The sequence below is a fragment of the Myotis lucifugus genome, unplaced genomic scaffold (genome assembly GCF_000147115.1).
Source record: "Myotis lucifugus unplaced genomic scaffold, Myoluc2.0 scaffold_125, whole genome shotgun sequence".
NCBI classification, from domain to species: domain Eukaryota; kingdom Metazoa; phylum Chordata; class Mammalia; order Chiroptera; family Vespertilionidae; genus Myotis; species Myotis lucifugus.
In genome coordinates, this window is record NW_005871173.1 from 1,167,186 (window position 1) to 1,188,642 (window position 21,457).

Consider the following 21,457-nt stretch of genomic DNA (forward strand, 5'->3'; position numbering starts at 1 on the left):
CCAGAGGTGAATTTACATGTAGTTCGTGAAACTTCAGCTTCAGGGACCCAAACACCCCTTCCACATCCAGGGAGGAGCCAAACAGTGCATTCCCAAGAACACATACTTCTGTGAGGAGCCCCTTCCCCACCAAACTGCAAAGAGACAAGGCCCCTGAAACATGGGTCTGTCCCTACACTTCCCCCTAAGAATCACAGCACCCCCTCCCCTTCTATCAAAATATAAATTGGCATAATATTGTATTAGTTTAAGGTGTAGAACATGATTTCGGGGGGAGAGAAAGAGAGAGAGAGAGAAATGATCACCACAATAAGTTTAAATAACATCCATTACCTCACACAGTTACACATTCTTTTCTTGTAATGAGAGATTTTAAGACCTACTCTCTCAGCAACCTGCATATGCAAGATGACATTATTGGAAATTAGTCACCATCCTGTATATTACATCTCCAGGACTTCTTTTTCTTTTTTTTTTTTCAAAGCGGATATGTATTTGTGAATTTTAGAGAGAGAGGAAGAGAGAAAGGGAGGGAGGGAAAGGAAGAGGGAGGGGCAGGGGAGGGGCAGGGGGAAGGAGAGGGAGAGACAGAGACATCAATGTGAAAGAGAAACATCAATCAATTGGTTGCCTCCCATACCTGCCCTAACAAGAGATCAAACCTGCAAATTAGGTATGTGCCCTTTTTAAAAAATATATATATTTTTACTGATTCAGAGAGGAAGGGAGAGGGAGAGAGAGAGAAACATCAATGATCAGAGAGAATCATTGATTGGCTGCCTCCTGCATGCCCCTACTGGGGATCCAGCCTGCAACTAGGCATATACCCTTGACTGGAATCGAAACCAGGACCCTTAGGTCCACAGGCCGAGGCTTTCTCCACTGAGCCAAACCAGCCAGGGCTAGGTACATGCCCTTGATGGGAAATTGAACCCACCACCTTTTGGACAAGGGCTCCAACCGACTGAGCCACCCGGCCAGGTCAGGGCTTATTTATAACAGGAAGTTTGCACCTGTGACCACCTTCATCCACCCCCCCATCCCCAACCCCTAGCCCCCACTCCTAGGATCGCACTCTTGAACTGCAATTTTAAGACTCAGCCCTGTCACATGGAATTCAGCAATGTTTCTTCTCTTCATGATCTTCACACCCACTCAGACTCTCCACGAACAGGTGGCATGCGCACCACACGCACGGACAGGGACCGGACAGGGACCTACCTGGGAGAGTAGGGCACGGCCGGCGGTGGAGGGATGTACAGGTCCAGGATGGCCGGCTTTTCCTTCTTCAGGGAGGTGTCCATGGTGCTCTCGGGAGACTGGGACGTGGTGGGCGGAGGCGAGGTCTGGAATAGGAGCAGGTGCACAGGGTGGAGGTGACCTCCGAGAATGCTCTTGGCGCTCGTCTCCCCTCCCCAAAGCCAGCGCCACCTTCCCCCACTCCCCACCCCGGGTAACGAGGCCGCAGATCGGTGCGTGCTGACAGCTATTAGCAACATTCAGCTTGCTTTGTCTCTGAGACATTCACCATTCACTGGGAGTCCCGAAAGACTAGATGCTTAGTGAGAAACAGGTTCGCAAACCGGGTGCCTGGGTTAAAATCCTAGCTCTGAGCAAATAATGTAACCGCCCGTGCCTCCGTTCCCCCCTCTGAAACAGCCATACTGACAGCACCTCTTGCACAGGGTGGCAGTGAGGATTGGCCGAGTGAGTGAATACAAATCGCTATGTTATCATTGACTGGGAGCGTGAGCTTCGAACTCAGACAATCTGGGCACCATCCTGTCTATGCAGGAGGATATGTTCCAGGACCCCCGGTGGATGTCTAAAACCTTGGACAGTACCAAACCCTATGTAAACTATACTTGTTCTATACATGCATACCTATGAAAAGTTTAATTTATAAATTAGGCACAGTAATAGATTAATAACAATAAGTAATAATAAAATAGAATAATATCCTATATAATAAAAACCTAGTATGCAAATCAACTGAACGGTGGAACAACTGGTGCTATGATGAGCACTGACCACCAGGGGGCAGGTGCTCAATGCAGGAACTGCCCACTGGTGGTCAGTGAGCTCCCACAGGGGGAGCACTGCTCAGCCAGAAGCCGGACTAATGGATGGTGAGTGCAGCAGAGGTGGTGGGAGCCTCTCCTGCCTCTAAGGCAGCTCTAAGGACCCCAAGGGGGATTTTTTCCCCCCCCCGCTTAGGCCCACTCCCCAGGGAGCGGGCCTAAGCTGCAGGCGGAAATCCCCAAGGGGTCCTGGACTGCGAGAGGGCACAGGCCGGTCTGAGGGACCCCCCTCGCCCCCCAGTGCATGAATGTCATGCCCCAAGCCTCTAGTACTGTAATAAAAATTATGTGAATATGGTCTTCCCCCCAACACCTGTCACAAAACCTGGCTGGGGTGGGGGGCATGTCTCATCACACACTCCTGCAGGAGGGCTGTGGTGCCCGTATACCCACAGGCCCAGCGGGCCCAGCTGCCATGAGTCGGCTGCTAAAAGCTGTCCCCATCTCTGGAGAATAGCCCTCGGCTGGCAGCTCCCCTTCTGAGCACAGCTACAGGAGCCGGTGGCTCTGTGGTTCCACCTGTATAACAGGCTGAGGCTAGGCTATACCTGAGACGCTACCTTGCTGGCTTCCGGCTCCTTATCTGCCTGCCTTCCTCCCTCACCTGAAGCACATGTCCTCAGAAATCAGTTTCACAAGCATCTGTCACACGTTCTGCTTCTAGGAAACCTTGCGTCAGACACACCCTTCCCCGATGGCATTTGTGGGTGCGCCTCAACAATAGCGTTTGTCTCCTCTAGGACATGCCTGCCCATCTGCCAAACCCCGCCTGGCGTTCCAGGCTCCAAAGTGCTCCCACCTCCACGGGAAGGGTGCCTTACCCACCCGGCCCACCCCTCTCTCCCCTTCTTCAGAGCCTGACTTCTGTTCTGGGTACCCAGCAGCTGGCAGTCAACCCATCATCTGCCAATGATGAAGGAAGACCTCTGAGATGTCATGTACCACTTTCTGAGAATCCCCCAAAATTGAAAGATGTTACACCTTGGACTGAGCAATGCACACAGAAGCATCAGGGGTGAGGTTGATATGCTCACTTATTACTTAAGAAGGGATTTGAATTCCATGCCCCTCCTTGCTCCACCCTCCATGTCCTGTTATTTAACACCACACACACACACACGGAACACAGTAAATGCGCTCCCAGTGTTCTGTGCATCACCAAGTATCCAAATGGACGGCTTGAGATTACTACCGTTCCTTCCAGTTGAAGATTTGGCAAAAAATCAGTTACATACAAATTGCCATCCTAATCTTAGAAAAGGGCAAAGGGCATTCAAATGTCGTTGCTTTTCATCCATGTTTTAGGAAACAAAGGCTAAGGACTGATGTAAATAATAAAACTCGCTAAAACTCGGTCTGCTTCTTATTATCACCCAAGACTGGCAATTCTAAACGACGTCTAAACAATGGATGACTGCTTGCACCTTGTGGATTATTCCCACCGTCCCCCCACCCCCCCACCCCCATCCCCCCACGCCCAAACTCAGCCCCACGTGGTCTCTCTAAGGTTAGCCTTGAAACTGGAAACCTTATGTCAGTGTGCATTGAAAGTGAGTGAGAGGGCCGAGAATGAACTTGGTGCAGCGAAGGCAGACCCCAGCCACAGGTGGCTCCCAAACATCTGAAATGTGGCCAGTGAGCCGGAGGAACGGGACTGTTAATTGTATCTAAATAGTCACACGTGGCGAGTGGCTACTACATTGTTCGGTGCAAAGCTAGACTGTATTTTCATATAAGTAGGGTTCCAGGAGAATTACGCATGCTCAGACTCCTGACACCAAGCTCCTCCCAATTCTCATCTTGCTTTTTGGGGACAATTCAGACACTTAGCACTGTCCAGGCCCTGCCACCAGGCGAAGGCTTACCCCCGCCAATGGGAACGGACCACATACCTGCACGAGAGGCGGCTTCCAGCGCAGGTTTTTCAGGGGCGCGGGGGTAAAGTGGAAGGAACCCGTGGGGCGCTTCTTCAGCAGTAACACGACTCCGGTGGGATTCTCCCTCAATTTCTTCACCAGGTTTTTTAGCTGCCATCCCACCTTCAAAGACAGAAAACGAAGAGAGGGGACTCACTCAGAAATAAGGCCAAAAAAAAATAAAATATAATCTATGAATGTGTCTCAAGGATAGAGACATATTGGTGAGCAAATAGATACAAATAGGCTGATACAAATATGTTCATCTTAGCACTACTTAGAATGATGGAAAATGGGATATAAAGTGAAAAATTTAAAAAGTCAAGCACAATGGCTCTGGATTTAGTTAAAAGTTCTAGAGGGGAACATTAAGTCTTAATTCACAGTGAAAAACTCACCACAGTTTGCCGATTAACCTGAATGACTTCATCGCCAGCATGAATCTTCTGGGATCTGTCTGCAGGAGACTATTAGGAACAAACAGAGAGACGCGTCTTATTTTTTTAAGCTTTATATTTCTTTCTGCTTTCACTTCTTCCTCCTTCTTTCTTCTGTAGACAATGAGCAATGGAAATATAATTTTCTCAAGAAATTTATTACATGGTGTACATGTGTTCCCTGCAACTACATCGTCTGTAGAACATGGCGAATGAATACTTGTGTTATCTTTTATCCGGGGTCTGTTATAACAGACAATCTGCCAGTTACAACAGCCAGAGTCACATCACCTACCAGAGAGTGGGGCACACTGACGACATGATGAGCTGACAAAAGCCAGTGGTTCATCTAAAAGACACCTCACCTTTACTCTTAACAAAGTTAATCTTGTGAAAGCTGACCTACTGTTTAACATGTGAAGACCATCACTCCATCACTGTGTCATCCCACCTCCTAGTAAGTGATTGTTAAAGCTAAATCTTATGGTTCCTCAACCTTGTTTTACAGGTTGTCACAGTGGTATTAGAATAGAAAAACGGTGAAAAGAGAAAAATTTGTTAGAGACAAGTTTAAATTCTTTTCATTTTCAGATTGAATTCAAAATAAACACATTTCAGGTGTCAAAACAAACTTCCAGACTTTGTTTTGCCAAATAATAGTTTATTAAAAATTTGCAAATATAGATATATTCACATGTGTGTACATATAGATATATTGATTAATCTACTTGTAAAATATTTTTCCATAGTATTTTTGCTCATTTAATTGAACTAGAATCATTTATAATTAAAATATATTATATGGCCTGGCTGGTGTGACTCAGTGGTTGAGCATCAACCCATGAACCAAGAGGTCTCCTGGTTCAGGCCCATGCCTGAGTTGAGGGCTTTATCCCCAAGGAGCATGTAGGAGGCAAAGGAGCATGCAGGAGGCAGCTGATCAGTAATTCTCTCTCATCATTAATGTTTCTACTCTTTCTTCCTCTCCTTTCCTCTCTCTGAAATCAATTAAAAACAACAACAACATATTTTTTTAAAGAAGATATATTATATGAACAAAAGAGAAGGAAAAGATAAGCCTTTGATTTCAAATGATAGTCAAATGTTGTCTAGGCCAGAGTATTTTATTTGGTACCTTATATAACTGGCTGAATCACCAACAATTTACAACTCTCCTTAAAAAAAAAAATAGCACCTCTGAACAGGGCCGGGGGTGGGGCTTCTGAACTAAACTCAAGACATACTTGCTTTATTTTCTCACTCAACTGTTGTGACAGGCTCAACAAGAAATGAGCAAAAGCAGCATGAAACTGAGGAAACGTTCCCTTTGATTCATTTAGGTCCAACACAAAGCACAGGTGTGACTGTTGTTTGTAAAAAACATTTAACATGCTGCCATGACAACCAGCAGCGCCTCACCTGAGAGACTAGCGTGGTGGAGAGCAGAGGGAGCTGGCCTCACTCCAATCTCTCTCTTGAGAGAATTAAAAATAAATGCACGTGTCAATGCTCCTTCTTGCCCTGTGTGTCAGGTGCTTAACCCACAGAGACAGACCGACTTTTCCAGTTCATCTTCCTGGGCTAACGATTCCTTTAAGGTAAGCATCACATTATAAAAGATGGCCTTGAGGCCAGGGAGCCCCTGTTTACAGATGTGCAATCTTAAAAAAACAAGCCAATGTCCTGAATTGACTCCCCTTGCTAAGGATCTCCATGCATTCATTTCTCAAATGACCTACCAAGTGATTAAGGGCTGCGCTTGGCAGAACACTGGTAAAGAGAGAGCCCGATACCAAAAGTCTCCCCAGGGCAACAGCCCTTGCCTATCTTCACCAGGAGGCGGGCTGCTGAAAAACGATGCTTGTTCTGGTTTGCGGCAGAAGGGTGATGACCTGAAGAAGAATGTATCCATTCTTCAGAAGCTAATCTAATGCCCACCTCATCTCAGGGGGCCAGGGGGGACAGGAGTATGTCAAGACTCCTGTAAAGGTTTTGACCAACATCAAAAAAGAAGCCTGATAGAGAATCACTAGATACTGTTCAGCCTGACCTTGAAAAAATTACAGTGGCTTCTCAGATAACCTCCAAAACAAAGGCGGGGGGGAGGACTGGGGGACTGAGATGGCCCCTGGCATTGCTTCAGCCTGGAGTCCAAGGTAGAGGACTATGGAAACCATGGGTTTGGCAATGCAGTGGCTGATTTCTGCCCACTACCACCCACCACAGGCTTCCATGAAGACATTCTGACTGTGAAGTCACTGAGAGCTTAAGTGACAGCTGGAAAGCTGGCCCGTGGCTGGCACTTTCATCCAGCATGAACGGTAAAATATCCAGATGAAGCCCATGAGCAGTGGACTCTTACCTAACCTCCCACCCTCATCTACAAGTCTTAGCGAGTGCTCAGCACATTCCAGGAACTCAGTGAATATGGCTAAAAGTCTGAAAGAATGAATGACATTCTCAAATGGATTACCAAATAGGATAAGACAAGTGTTCATTTTTTTTACCTTTAACTGGATGGAAACCACCTCTCTCTGGATGACTTGGACCAACTACCCTGAATCACTCATCCAGTCTTATGAGTCTGGTAGGAATTCTAGGAAATGTATCATGACGTTTGAGATTTCCTTTGGTTCAAAAGCAACTTATTTAGTCTCCCATTCAACTCTCATCCTTCAAACAAAAGGGGGGTGCATTTTGAAGACAAAAAATCTTTGTGCCTTCTGAAAAAATGTTATAGTGTTCTACACATATATCTAAGATTGAAATGGCTTCAGGACCAGAGAGAATTTGGAACCACACAGGTCTGGTTGTTAATTCAATCACCAGATCGCCAGTGCAAAACTTCACCTCAAAAAACTGAAATAATATTCACCGTCCTTCTGAATCCATCCAACCCTAAAACAATGCACTGAGCGGTACACGAATATATTCTTGTCATGGTGCAGCTGAAATATAAAAAATGCCAGATAAAGATAAGAGATGAACTGTGTAATCCTTATGCATATTTTTCTTTTGCACCCTCCCCAGCCTAAAAGCAGTACTGTTACTGCCTATCAGGTGAGGTGGTATAAAAATTCCTAGTGATGCCCAGGCCGGGTAGAGTGTCGTTCCGATATGCCAATGTTTCAGGCTAGACCCCTGATAAGGGCCCATACAAGAGTCAACCAATGAATGTATTAATAGGTGGAATAACAAATCAATGCCTCCTCTCTCTCTCTCTCTCTCTCTCTCTCTCTCTCTCTCTCCCCCCCCCCTCTCTCTTCCCCTTCCCATATCTCTCATTCAATAAAAAAAAACCTCCCAGTGGTTCTCAGTATAGCTCAACAGAGAACGCTTAAAGACACTACCATCTTCTACTTTTCCATCTGCCAGAACCACACAATTTATCTATAATTCATTGACTGCCTTAAGCAATGTCATTTTCTTACTACAAAAATCAACTGTGTGTCACAAACTCTCATCAAAGTTCATGCCATTTTATTTTATCAAAAGACCTAGCAGCTGAAGCTCTAAATTCAACACATATTTTCACCAGATTAGAAAGTCGGTACCAAACTTCTTCTATTTTAAGAAATCATTTCCTCTTGTCTTAGTTGATTAAACAGTAGATTAATTCCACAGACACAGGCTTCCTTTACACAGATCCTGGAAGCTAGTCAAACACTCTAAGTTTCATATCAATGTCATTTAAAAGCTAGCCATATTATAGGTTGCCAAAAAAAAAAAAGCATTCACTTAGCTCTACTTCTCACAAATTCAAAATGTTTGAAGGGCTATAAAGAAATACCATTCATGTAGCAGAATTTCCAAAAGAAAGATGACAGTGTACAAAGTCTCTTGCAGTAGAAATAGCCTTGCTCTTTCTATTCAAAAGGCTGGGGGGGACCTAAATTGCATTATCATGCCAAATATTATGAAAAACAACTCTACAAAAAGAATCTATGTCATGCAAACATCCCAAAATAGTTGCTTTGGTGACACATAAATTCCACTGAACCAAAAACACACACCATATTTTACACATCTGCTTACCAATTCTGTTGAGTGATTCTCGACAGCAAAGAGATCATTGTTTTTGTATTCACGCATGAACACTTCCAGGGTGCAAAAGGAATACTTAACACAAGGGGGTGGGGGTAGAAACTGGGCAAGGTACATGAACAAGAGCAATAAAGGGCAATTTAAATAATAAATTGACAGCAGCTGGTGATAAGCAGTGTGTACTAGCAACAGAAATAAGCAACACGGGCACCCACGCCCTCCCTACAGATAACAAAACAGCGGGCACACATTCAAATGAAAAGCGTGGGTCTCTGTGTCTAATTGGCTTAAACATCCAATAGCTCTTCCAGTTAACGGACAGGCACTTACGTTCTCCGTGGTTCCAGTGATCACGTGCAGTCCATCGTAGGTCGATTTGATGTACATGCCCTAGAGGGAGTCACAAATACATTAACATTCAGAAATGCAGCCGCAAGTGGGACTTGAGCTTATCAAACATTAAAGGCAGTCCCTGCAGAACAATACTCATTGTTAAGCCTCCTGAAACATTGTGAAACACGACCCTGAGAGCCGCGAAGGACAGCTACGCCAACCGAAACACTCGTGAAAGCAATGGGAAGCGGCATCTCTTTGATGCTGTCGCTTGTGTCCCAGGCACCCCGAATTTTGCCATAGCTCTGGGGACTTGGAAGGAATCTTCTCAGCCCCGCAGCATGAATGAGGCCTTTCAAACGAGGACTGTTCTTTCCTGACCACCTCTTTGTCTGGCGACACAATATAGTCAGTTACATTTGAGATCAGCAGTCGTGGCAGGGGACTTACTCAAGCCACGAACAACCCAGACCAGGATTATGAACGAAGATGGTTACCAACACTACAGAGGAAGTAAACTAGGAGCAGGCACCCTTCCGTTTTTAAGATACATACACTCCTTCCTAAAGGGCCTTCGAGGCACACTCAGAAGTGAATTCGCCATGTCAGCGAGGACACGTTTCTGCAGTTTGACATGTCAGATATAAAAAAATGTTTATTGAACTTTTTAGAAAATATATTTTTATTGATTATATTGACTTGGGAGAGGAAGGAGGGGAGAGAGAGAGAGAGAGAGAGAGAGAGAGAGAGAGAAACATCAATGATGAGAGAGAATCATGGTTGGCTGTATGCCCCCGATGGGGATCGAGCTTGCAACCCGGGCATGTGCTCTGACTGGGAATCGAACCGTGACCTTCTGGTTCACAGGCTGATGCTCAACCACTGAGCCACACCGGTTGGGCTACTGAGCTTTTATAAGATGGGGAAAGAGAGCAGAAAGTTGATTGGGCAAAGAGTAGTGGCTCAAATAGGTATCAATACCACAACAGCGTAGATCCTCCCAAGAAGTCATTTTGACCCTGAACTCGCCCTACTCAGCCACCCACACCCTCTCCAATGAGAACCTCCTCAAATATGACACCTTCAGGGTCTCCCCACTCCTCTCCTTTCTGGTTGCTTTCATCCTCAGAGTGAGCAGCTTCTCCCCACATGCAGTACTCCTCCGCCCAGAGCACTGCCATAACTTTACCGTCTGAAATGGCAGCTCCATTTCTGCCCACTCAGGCCATTTCTCCGCTTCATGTACCTATAAACTCCCCCTAAGAAACCTTCCTGCCCAGTCTGTTATAATCCACCATTCACTCTGAAGCTGAGCAGTCTCCGCATACATAGTTCTACTTAATGAGAATGAGGGCTTGTCGATGTTGGGTTGCTTTTTGGTTTTCTGTCTGAGAGCAGAGACTGCCTTGATATCTCCACACAGCTGCTAGGCACTCTCTCTCCCTCCTCCTCCTATTCTCCCTCCTCCACCTGTTCCTCACTGGCTCCTCCCCATTCTCCTCCTCCTCCTCCTCTCCCTCCACAGCAGCTACAGTAGCCATAGCCACCAACCACTGCACCTGTACTATGTGTCCAGCATCTGGCACTCAGCAGCCATCATCTGACTTAATGCTTTCAACAACCCTGTTATTATTATTCTCTTTTGACCGAGGAGGAAACCGCCACGTAAAGAGGTTAAATCATTTGCCGGCTGGTGTTAAACCCTGACCGAAAGCCTCTAAGCTCACCCATGGGCCTCAGGGTTTCTTCACTTAAACTTCAGCATGTTAAGCGCATGGGCTGCATGCCAGGGACCGGGCAATCCAGGTGTCCAGGCGCTGAGCTAGGCAGCGAGGCATCTGCCTGTGTGTATTCTCGGGGCCTGGTGTTACAGCGCTCAGACATGACCAGTGAAGCATTTCTGAGTGTTTTTTTAAGAGTCACTCCTTCCAAGCAGCCTCCTCTCCTCCATCCTAAGCGCTGACACTTGGGGAGCACAGGCTGCTCTGCACCCAGAGACCAGCTTTCCTCTGTGCAACTGTTGTCTATGTCCCTGCATGGCTAAGTCCTCGAAGGAAAGCTGTGGAGACAATCCCTTCAAGGTCTGAGTGGGCAGTTTTCAACCTTATTTATTTTTATTATTTTTTAAATTTTACTTATTTAATGGATTGGGGTGAGACTGGCCCACATGAACATGCGTGGATTTCGATGCTACAAATCTGTATATTGCACCATGTGACCACCACCCAAAGTCAGATCTTATTTTTATACTTTGAAGCCACAAAACCTACCAAACAGGTCAAGATGGCAAATTCCTAGCGACATGACGGGAGACGGTCTAGTGAAAGCAAGGGGGCATCATGAAAAGGCTTTCACACATGACGGCGTGTGACTGCTGCCAGCGTGCTTACCAGGCCTTCCCCGGGTCTGACGTTCGGCAGGTGGACTTCCTCCAGGCACGCACACTGGCTCATGACAGGGTCCGTGGTAGAGCGGATTGTTTTGTCACAGATGCCATTCAAAACCTTGACCTAGAGTTGGAGAGGCAAAGCGTCAGGAAAGGCTCAATCATTAACCAGGTTTATCTGGAGTTGAGTTTTAAAGCAACGCGCTTCGCCTATCATCTTTAGCTCTGGCCGGCAATCATTTCCACAACCGCTCCATGAACGCACGGCACTGTAACTCCATGTTTATCAGCATCTGTGGGAATGTGCCACTCTCAGCTCTGCCTCAAAAGGGCAGCTTTCCTATTATCTCGTTTACAGCCACTCAGGCACCGGCTGGCAGGCAGAGAATCGATTCCCAGCCCTCTATAACTTTTTAGTGATCATTCACATTCTCTGCATACCAAATAGTGACAAGGGTCAAGTCTTTTTACCTGCCCCTGTTTTATTTTCATCGGTTTTGTCTTTCAAGCAGTTCTCGGTTTACAGAAAAACTGAACAGAAAGTGCAGAGTTCCCCCATACTTTCTTTTCCACCCAGTTTCCAATAGTTATATTATTATAGTATAATTAATAATAACAAGATATCGTTAACATCTTGCATTAGTGTTACATTTGTTGCAGTTGATTAACCAATATTGAGAGATTATGATGAACTGAAGTCCACAGTTGACACTGGGTTCTCTTTTGTGCTGTACAGGTCTATGGGTTTTGACAACTGTATGGTATCCTGTATCCACCATGACAATATCATACAGAATAGTTTCTCTGCCCAAAAAATCGCCTGTGCTCCACCTCGTCATCTCTCTCCCCCTCCCCCATCATGAATCCCTGGCAATCACTGATCTTTTTAGTCTCCATGGTTTTGTCATTTCCAGAATGTCAAATAGTTATAATTATACAGCATGTAGCCTTCTCAGACTGGCTTCTTTCACTTAGTAACATGCATTTAAGGTCTCTCCATCTCTCTTCATGGCTTGAGAGCTCATGGCTTTTTATTGCCAAATACTCTTCAGCAATAAATTGTGTGGATGGACCAGTTTGTTTATCCATTCAACTACTGCAGGACACCTTGGTTGCTTCCAAGTTTGGGCAGTTATGAACCAAGCTGCTATAACATTCTGTGCAAGTTTTTGTAGATATAAGTGTTTCATTCTTTCAGATAAATACCTAGAATTGCAACTGCTAGATCACAGGGTTAGAGTATATTTAATTTTGTAAGAAACTGCCGGGCTGTTTCCCAAAGCGCTGGAGCATGCGGCATTCCCAGCAGCAACGGGTGAGGGTTCCTGTTGCTCCACGTTCTTGCCACTGTCTGGTGTTGTCGTGTTTTGAACTTTAGTTATTCTACTCAGTGTACAGTGGGGTCTTGTTTTAATTCAGTTCCCTAATGAGACGTGATGTTGAACATCGCTACTGATGCTTCTTTGCCAGCCGTACATCTTTTCTGATGAGGTGTCTGCTCAGATCTTTTGCCCACTTTTTAATTGCATTGTTCGTTTTCTTATTATTGAGGTTTGAGGGTTCTTTGTATATTTTGGATCCAACTCCTCTATCTGATATGTGTTTTTAAAATACTTTTTCCGGTCTGGAACTTATCTTTTCCTTCTCTTATTGCATTTCATGGAGCAGAGTTTTAAATGTTACTGAAGTCTAAGCTCGTCAATTTGTCTTCCATGGTTCATGCTTTTGGTGTTGTACCTCAAAGCTCGTCACCAAACCTCAGGCCACCTAGAATGTCTCTTGTTCCTTTTCCAGGAGTTTTATAGTTTTTGTGTTTTAAATTCAGGTCCCTGATCTTTTTTGACGATGGTGATGCTCGCATTCTTTGAATGCTAAACACTGACAGAGTGAAATCTGGAGACAATGTGAGGATCCCTCGTCAATGGTCTCCGTGTAGAAATCATAGTGGACAATGTGGTCACTCCCTCCAATCAGATCCATCTAACCTTTCAAAATTAAACAACCAAAACAATCAGGAAATTCCAACGAGTGATTTTTTTCCCAAGGGGGAGAATCCAACAAGTGACACTTTTTTAATTCCTCCAATTTGTTTAGCCTCCCTATTTATGGAAAATATATTTATAGCAGTTTCACTGCTAAATTCCTCAACATCAGTAGGAGCAAGGCCTTATCAAAAGAGCACAGGCTAGCTCATGTCAAAAGGAGGAAGCGATGATGAATAGTTACAAAATGCCATTAAACAGCCACAGTACATCCCCCGCATCAGAAGGCTTTTGCCAAGAATTTTTTTTTTTTAATCAAAACCGTCCTCAAGTAAAATCGGCAGATCAGTGTCACCCTGATTAACAGGCTAGCCATCCATTTAAGTAAAACTGCACACTGATGAAATGTTCATAGGAAAAAACAAAAAGCAGAAGAGCGATCCCAATATATCCAAGTTCAGCACAGGAATTTGCACAGTAGTTGGTCTTGTTGTTAAGTAACTTTTATTCTTCCCTTTCCATGTACATGAATAGACCCATATCCCGAAAGCCAATATTTCAAAGTATATCCTGAAGTAACAGACCACAATGCATTTGCTTTAATTCCTGTAATTCTCACTGTTTTGGGAAAGGGAATTTTGCAGTAACTTTGAGAACGTATACTTACTACGGATAGAACTTTATCCTCCATTTCTGCTACGAGACAATCCTAAAGAAGGGAAGAAGAAAAATGAAAACTAAATACAAGAACTAAAATTTTTCTAAAACTATTGGCTTAAGCTATCAGCCAAGATGGTCCCCAACATGTCCCCAACCCTGCAGTCTGAGAAGTCTGGGTGGACAGAAGGATGGATGGAAGAAAGACCTGGATGGAGAGGGCAGAGTGGGAATGGAATGGCCATTCGACTCCTCCTAAGGCTCTGCTCAATCATGATGCAAAGGCCTTCTCAACCCAGGAACCCATCTGACTGATTAACCTAAAAACCTACAAAAATCACTGGGCTGAGATCCACCTGCCAGACCGTGTGGAGAGTAAGACAGAAGCCAAGGTCCACGAAACCTGACGAAGGCTCCCAAATGCGACCCTGGGGCTCAGCTAGCACGGGACCAACAAGCCAGGCGTCGTTAGCTCTGGGCCTGCCTATAAGAATAGCTTTCAAATAAGGGCTCAGCCACCAACGTTTATTTTAAGCACCACTGAGATTACATCAGATATTTCTGTCCTTAACAGATGAGAAGGGTTCAACAAAACATTCATTTAACCCAGTGCCAAAAATGTGGTCTTGAGGTATGCTATTAATGACGTTAAATAAAGGGCTGGAACGCAAAGCATTATTTACTCAGCTTAAGAACAAAAGACTTGAAGCTGCATGAACCGGGTTAGCTGATTATAGGAACCACCATTGTCCTGTCCAGAAGCAGCCAAAGCGAAACTCCCTCCGTTTCTACAACCTGCTGCAGCCCAGGACTCCAGACTAGGAGGCCGCGTGCGTGCAGAAGAAAAGGGAGGCCAGCGCCATTCTTCCGTTTTTTCAGCACCACTAAGTATAATCCCAGGCCGGGGCATTCTAGGGAAGATGCTAATTGTCTGACATACATGGAGGATGTTAATCACCTCAGCTGGAATTGTCAGTTTCCCTTCAATCACCAAGTCATGTGAGGTCACGCGGGAGTGGGGATGGAAAGAGCTACCGGTTTCTACCCTAGGTGATTTTCAGGGTCCTCTTACATTTTTCCAAAAATGTCTCTCCCTGGTACACATGTGAGAAACAATCATAGAAAAGAGCAGCCGAGTGAGAAAAGGGGGATGAAAAGAAACTGAGAAATGCATTTCTACACTGTGAGTCTAATATAAATTCTAACCACGGGAACAGCCTCTATAAAACATGAGTACCAATTAGAGCTCAAAACTGCGCTTTTCCCCCTCCGATTTGAGGGTGGCACGTAACGAGCAACTACCACGATGGCCCATCCCCTGTCAACACCATCTGAAGGACAGATCATTAACTAAATGTCAGCTCTAGAAAAACAGAACCCTTCTGTGCTCTTAGGCCAGAAATGGAACTAATCATTTGTATTTATGACCTTTCCCTACAAATCCTGAAATGATATGAGCACGTCATCACCGGGAGATAATCGCCCACAGGCAGAGAGCGCCTCTCCACGCACCGGGACCCACGAGGCAAGGTGGATGTGTGACCTCACGGCTCCTCATACTTGATCCTCTGAGGGATCCGAGAAGCCACCAAGAACATGGCTTTCTCCCTGTGGTGACAGGGCCACGGGCGGGAGGAACAGCTGGAGTCGGTGTGAGAAAGGGCTCGGCCATGCACGTGGGCCCCCACACCCCTTCCTCCGGGGGGTGCGGGGGAAGCAGCTGTTTGGCACGAAGGCCGTGGAATGGAAAAAGGAGTCCTGGAACCAAGTCCCCTCCTCGTGAGCCAGACAATGGGCTGAGCTCTGTCTCACTGCTCGGTCACCTGGCCCAGCGGACTGGGGCCAGCCTGCCTGGCAGAGCCCCAGCCTGGGCAGCCAGCAGCGGCCCCTCCCTCCACGTCCTTCCCTATGCTGCCTTCTGACTACCTGAGGAGCCCGCGAGTCTGTTTCCCCTCCCCATGCCTCTGTTTCTTTCTCTGGAAGTCAGGGGTGATCAAATCGGCCTCAGAGAGCTGTTGAGAAGTATACGTGGTAACATGTGCCAGACACTCAGTACACAACCGATTCTCAACCAGGACGCAGAAAATGGCCTCCTGGCTTTCTCCTCGCCTGTTTTCAGGGCTAGCCTTGTTTCCACTGTTTTCTTGGGCTTTACATTTCTCATCGCTTTCCACACTGGAAATCAGCACCTGCCACTGTCCTCCTGGCTCTCGCCGTTGTGATTCCAGTTTTCACATCATCGCAATTTTGGGAGGATAGATGGACAGCTTCGCTCCACTTCCCTCCCTACTAAGGTAAACTCAGTTTTTCTCCCAAACCCCCCACTGTGCTTCTATAGTCCTTGGTGTATTGTTTTTTGGGTGCATGTATATATTCCAAATACATATATACATACATTAAAAAAATATTTTGGTCACTATTTATCTTCCTATTACAATTCCCCATCCACCCACCCTTTATTTTTTCTCAACAATACCGTGTAGAAATCTCATCAAATCGCCGGGTAAGGTAAATATTAGCATTTCCATTTTACAGATGAAAAAATTGAGGCTCATACGTTTTTAGTGACTTGTCTGAGGTCCCAGGGCTAATTAAGGGGAGAGGCAGGGTTTGAACCACAAACAAACAAAACAATACCTCTAGTATCCTTTAAATTTGGGTTAAATTTCTCCTAAAAGACAAAATCTCACCAGCTTTTTTAAACACCAGCTTATCTCATTCATTTGAACAGACATTTAAAAACCATGATGTCATGAAACCCCAAAGCCAGGTGAACATGAGGAGGAGACTCAGTGGGTGCCCTGCTCCGGAGGTAACTGGACCCAGACCTCAACCTCCCAGAGGGAGATCTTGTTATCATCACTCATACAATCACCTGTACGGCTCTAAGGAAAACACATCGTCCTAAGACGATGCAGTAAGAGCATTCGGTCCAGACAAACAGCGTCACACTGGCTGGATTTCCCAAATGTCCTCCTCGCCATAAGGGTTACTCTAGCCACATGCCTAAAACAGGATTCCACTCTAATACTTCCGGTACCTTCCCTCCTAAGAACTCCTCTAACTTTATATTTTTGCTTATTTATCTTTTCCTTTTCTTTTCCCCCCAGAGACTGTAAGTTCCATAAAGTCAGGGACACTTTTTTATCTGCTTATTCACTGATATCCCTCCTGCCTCGAAGAGTGGTAGGCACATAGTAAGTGATCAATAAATATTTATGGAAGGAACAGTCCAAACGCCTACAAAGCCAACACCAACCTGCTTAGGCAAAGCAGATTCATCTCCTGAAAACAAATGCCACCTCAGCCTTCAACTTCATCACTTTCTCCTCCTCTCCCTACCCTAGAGCAAGGGTAGCCTGAATTAACAGTCTAGGACCCTTTAAATAAAACACAAGGGCATCTGTGAATGCTGAGAAAGAAGATACCTAGTAAAAAGGGCTCCTGGTGGCTAACTGGGCTCAAATTAACAAAACAAAACAACAGAACCTACCAGCCATTTCTACACAGGGGTCTCTCACACAAACGGCACTTCAGGGAGAAGCCTGCACCGCACTGACTGCCTGCACTGTGTTCGTGCCATCTGAGCCAGCCCTTATAAAGGAGTTCCTAGAATCCTATTTCAACCAATAGGACTGAGGCTTTCGCCATCCAATCGGAGCTGCACAGCTCTGACCAACCAGAGCAGCTTTACTCTCACCAATCAGGGTAGTGCAAACCGTGAGAATATGCAGTCCTCATTTGCATGAAGACAGACCAATCAGAGACCTGGGCAGGGACTTCTGTCTATATAAGCCAGCTCCTCTCTGGCTCAGGAGAGTGCACTTGCCCTTTCCATCAATGACTGAACACTGTTTCCCTGGCTGAGCTGAAACACCAAAGATGTCTGGATGGACAGGAGGGGAGCAGACCAGCGGGGAGAAGCCAGAGCAGACGGGCACAGAATGCAGCAGACCGGCAGGACAGAGCAGAGCCGTTTAGCCAGAGAGGGCCCTGGCCCCAGGGCTGCCTCACAGCCCTGCTTTATCACAATCGAGCTGTTTTACACTAAGTAGTTTTTCCTTCTTCACCACACCCCAAATTGGGGACTCCTATTGGCACTGAATTGGCACCAACAACCATTGTTTGACACACTCATGAGCAAAACATTCCCATTTGCCAATTACAATGTTTAACTTTGACTCTTGCACTGTCCTTTTCATTGATCACAAGTAAATTCTTTTAAAAATCAAAATAGGAGGCAGAATATAGTGGGGAGAGGGAAGCAGAGAAGAAAAAGAAAGCTGAAGGTGTCGGAGAAATAAATATCTTCCCTCACGAATGCCAGGACTCGGTGGCTGGGTGATTAATGTACCGCGAGTGGTATCAGACTGGCTTTGTCAAGATTACTTTACACATCGTAAAACAGAGCAGAAACTCAGAGCCACTTCAGCGGTTCTGCGCTCCTAAGAACATGGCCTGGAAAGCAAGTGATGAAGTCACATGTGCCTTAAGTTCAATGGCTGCCCAGGACTGGACCTCAAAGCCAGACTCCACTCCCCATGTTCCAGGAACAAAAAGAAAGTGCCCGGCCCTTCAGAACTACACCTGTTACGCGGCACAGGCAGCAATGAGCAAAGCACATTCTCTACTTTTTGCCAAATCAGCGGTGGGAACTAATGTGGAATCAGAATTTTAGAAACAAATGAAATGTGAAAAAAGAACAACCTCTTCCTTACATTGTATAGCCTCAACTCCATTCAAAAGTATTTTACAGTGTCTGCTAGGTGCCAGGGAATAGGACAAGAAGTGACCTTAGGAGCTGATGGTCTAATAAGAAATACTTTAAAGTTCAGGTCACAGAAACTAGTTAAAAGTTAGATTGATACACATCTTCCTGGCCCTAGGCCTGGCCAATGAGTTGTGAGTGAAACTGACACGTGTCGTTTCCAAATGAGAACATTCGTCAGCGTACAATCCTCTGAGGTCCATGGTCTCTCTGCCCAGGACAAGGAACAGGAGATGCTGGTTATTCTGCCAGCCTATGTCCTCAAGTGAAGAGCACTGGAGCACCTCCCCAAACTGACCCATTTGGATCTAGATCAGCGGTTCTCCACGCTGATGTTGGGGATTATTTGTTACTGAATCATAACCTAGCTCATCCATCCTGACTGGTAAACCCAACCACCAGAGGTCAAAACGAAAGGAAGACTAAGAACAAAGATTATAGTTAAATTTAGTTACTCCAGAATTTCTATTTTTAAAAAATTAAGTGCTCAAACATTTCAGAGAAAGTGCAGGACCATTCACTCAACTATTTTGAAATTAGAGAAGGTGAAGGCCACTGGTTTGGTTCCATTTTCAGAAACCATCGACTCAATGCCTCTAATTTAAAGGCTTTCATCTCTCCCCAGTTCTAATGGGGGAAACGGAGAGAGAGAGAAAGCATGATGCCTCATACCTGCACGTAACCGTGAAGAAGAGGAAAAGGGAGAGGGGAGGAAAAACCGGTTAGGAGGCCACAGCGACGCACTGACCTTCTGGACTGTGGTGGTCAGGTCCAAGCAGAGCTGAATGATTTTGTTCTTCGTGACTGAGAAGTCCGTGATCCCTGTAAACGGGGCCCTAGAAGGCAAAACATGTTCTCTTTTAAAAAGGGTGGGGGTGGGGGAGGGGACCCCACTGGGATCCCGCACTATGCCGACAAGCAGAGCTCCTCAACAGGCTGGCTTAAATTATGTTATGTAACCATTCCTCTCAAAACACACAAATCAGGCATCTGAATAGGAAAGAGAGAAGTGCTAGACCAAAAAAAAATACATTAAAAATGAGCCAAGAGAATTAACGTCCCTTCAGAAGTCAACCAACAGCCTTCATATGACCAAATCATCATTAATGTTTAACGTCAGTCAAACACGTGAGCACAATTTCGCTCTTCTCTGGGCTGAGGTTAATGTGGCCCTGCCAGTCACTTTCCAGTAACTCTCAAAGGGGACCTGGAGACCTCCCTCTGACCCAGCAGCCTGCAGAGGCCCCGTGGGAGGCAAAGGAGCGGGACGATGGTTCGTGCTCCTAAGACGAAGCACAGGCCTCTGTGCCCCTCGGGCCCTGCTTTCACAGGACAGTCTAGCAACCCGCAACTCACCGGTCCAGCCAAGATAACAAGGCCTTGGCCGCGCCTATGAGCTCCACCACCGAAGTCAGGAACTCGTTGGGGGGCTTGTGGGACGTGTTCCCATCATAAGCTGGACTCTTCCGCCGGCTACTTATGTAATTCTGTAAGTTGTGGGAGGACGCTCGCAATTTCAGAACCAAGTTCTTCATATTGTCGGTTTCAAGGCCATAATTCTGTGGAAAATAAAATCAAACAAAAATGCGAAACAATTAATCGTCTCCAAACTCTCATCATAACTCAAAAGCACACGGAGTAACCTGAATAACTCCTACAATGGCCACAAAGCCCTCTATCATTTATCCACAGTGCTGATCTCACCTAGAATGGCCACACTGTCCTTCCCCCAGCCTACTCTTGCCTCCGGGGCTTTGTTCTTGTTAGTTCCTCTTTCAAAATGGTCTTTGGACAGATCTTGGAAGGGACAGGCCCCTCTCACTAACATCCAAATTAGCCCAAATGTCCCCGCTCTTCTTTGAGGCTTCCTGGACTATCTAGAGCAGAGTTCTCAACCTGGGTCCTACTGACACTGAAAGTCCGATGACTCTGTGGGTTGTGGGAGGAGGATTCTGTACATGGCAGGATGTTCAGCTGTCCTATCCTCACTAGATAGCAGTAGCACCCCCCTCCCTAGTTGTGACAACCAAAAATGTCTGCAGACATTGCCAATACCCCTCAGGTCACCCCCTGGCGCCTCACCTGTCACCTCCCTGAACCATCGTATTTGCTGCCGCCATCCTCACTGGGATGCAGGGCCAGCGAGGGCCGGGGCTGTGTGCGCAGCTCACCACTGTGTCTCCAGCCCAGCAGGCAATAAAACAGGGACTGAGTGGATGCGTTTCCATCACAGAAGACTCTCCCAGAAGCAGAGCGGCACTAACTGAATGTCAATTCACCTGAGATGTAATTTCCGTCTCGGGAGCTTCTAGCCCCTGTTCTTTCTGAACGATGCCCCACTTACTTGGGTGCTTTTTAAAAAAAATCAATTTCACATGACAATATTGCCTCGCCTCCCTGACTGATAAAGAACAAATTCCAGGAAACACCACATCAATCTGAGATGACGCTGGCAGGAGGTGGGAGACGAGTCTCTGTATTATCATCTGTTTAGTCAGTTTAACAAAAAGTGAAGACCTTTCTGGGGTACCTAACACTGTGGCAGCAGTAGCCCCCGGCAAGAACATGGTACTGTCTAACCACTGGGACTAATCTCATGGCCCACATGACAACTTCCTCTGTGCCAGGAACTGGGCTGAGTGCTGGACAAGAATCATCTCAGGTAAACAGCCCGTGCCGGTGGAAATGATGTTTTCCCTGGGGGACAGAGACATTTGGTAAGTTCTGCAGTTACACAGCTAACCAGTGGTAGGGGTGGGGTTCAAATCCGCGCCATCCACAACGAGGGTACAAGCTTCCGGTCGCGATGCGGTATGCCCCCCTTCCACACCTCCTGCCCAAGGAAGAGCAAAG

At 46.1% G+C, this 21,457-nt stretch overlaps 1 protein-coding gene across 4 annotated transcripts in view; it reads right to left on the bottom strand.

Annotated features, from left to right (window-relative positions):
- CNKSR3 (CNKSR family member 3) overlaps nucleotides 1-21,457 on the bottom strand; it is a 56,861-nt gene that overhangs the window by 7,058 nt on the left and 28,346 nt on the right. For all 4 annotated transcript variants that reach the window (XM_023758180.1, XM_014460106.1, XM_023758181.1 and 1 more), the window contains 8 exons: nucleotides 19,961-20,163; nucleotides 19,353-19,440; nucleotides 13,847-13,888; nucleotides 11,202-11,321; nucleotides 8,809-8,868; nucleotides 4,396-4,464; nucleotides 3,974-4,120; nucleotides 1,222-1,346 (listed from right to left, as the gene is read on the bottom strand). In XM_023758180.1, the coding sequence (XP_023613948.1) occupies nucleotides 1,222-1,346; nucleotides 3,974-4,120; nucleotides 4,396-4,464; nucleotides 8,809-8,868; nucleotides 11,202-11,321; nucleotides 13,847-13,888; nucleotides 19,353-19,440; nucleotides 19,961-20,163 (854 nt within the window). The remainder of the gene's footprint in view (nucleotides 1-1,221; nucleotides 1,347-3,973; nucleotides 4,121-4,395; nucleotides 4,465-8,808; nucleotides 8,869-11,201; nucleotides 11,322-13,846; nucleotides 13,889-19,352; nucleotides 19,441-19,960; nucleotides 20,164-21,457) is intronic.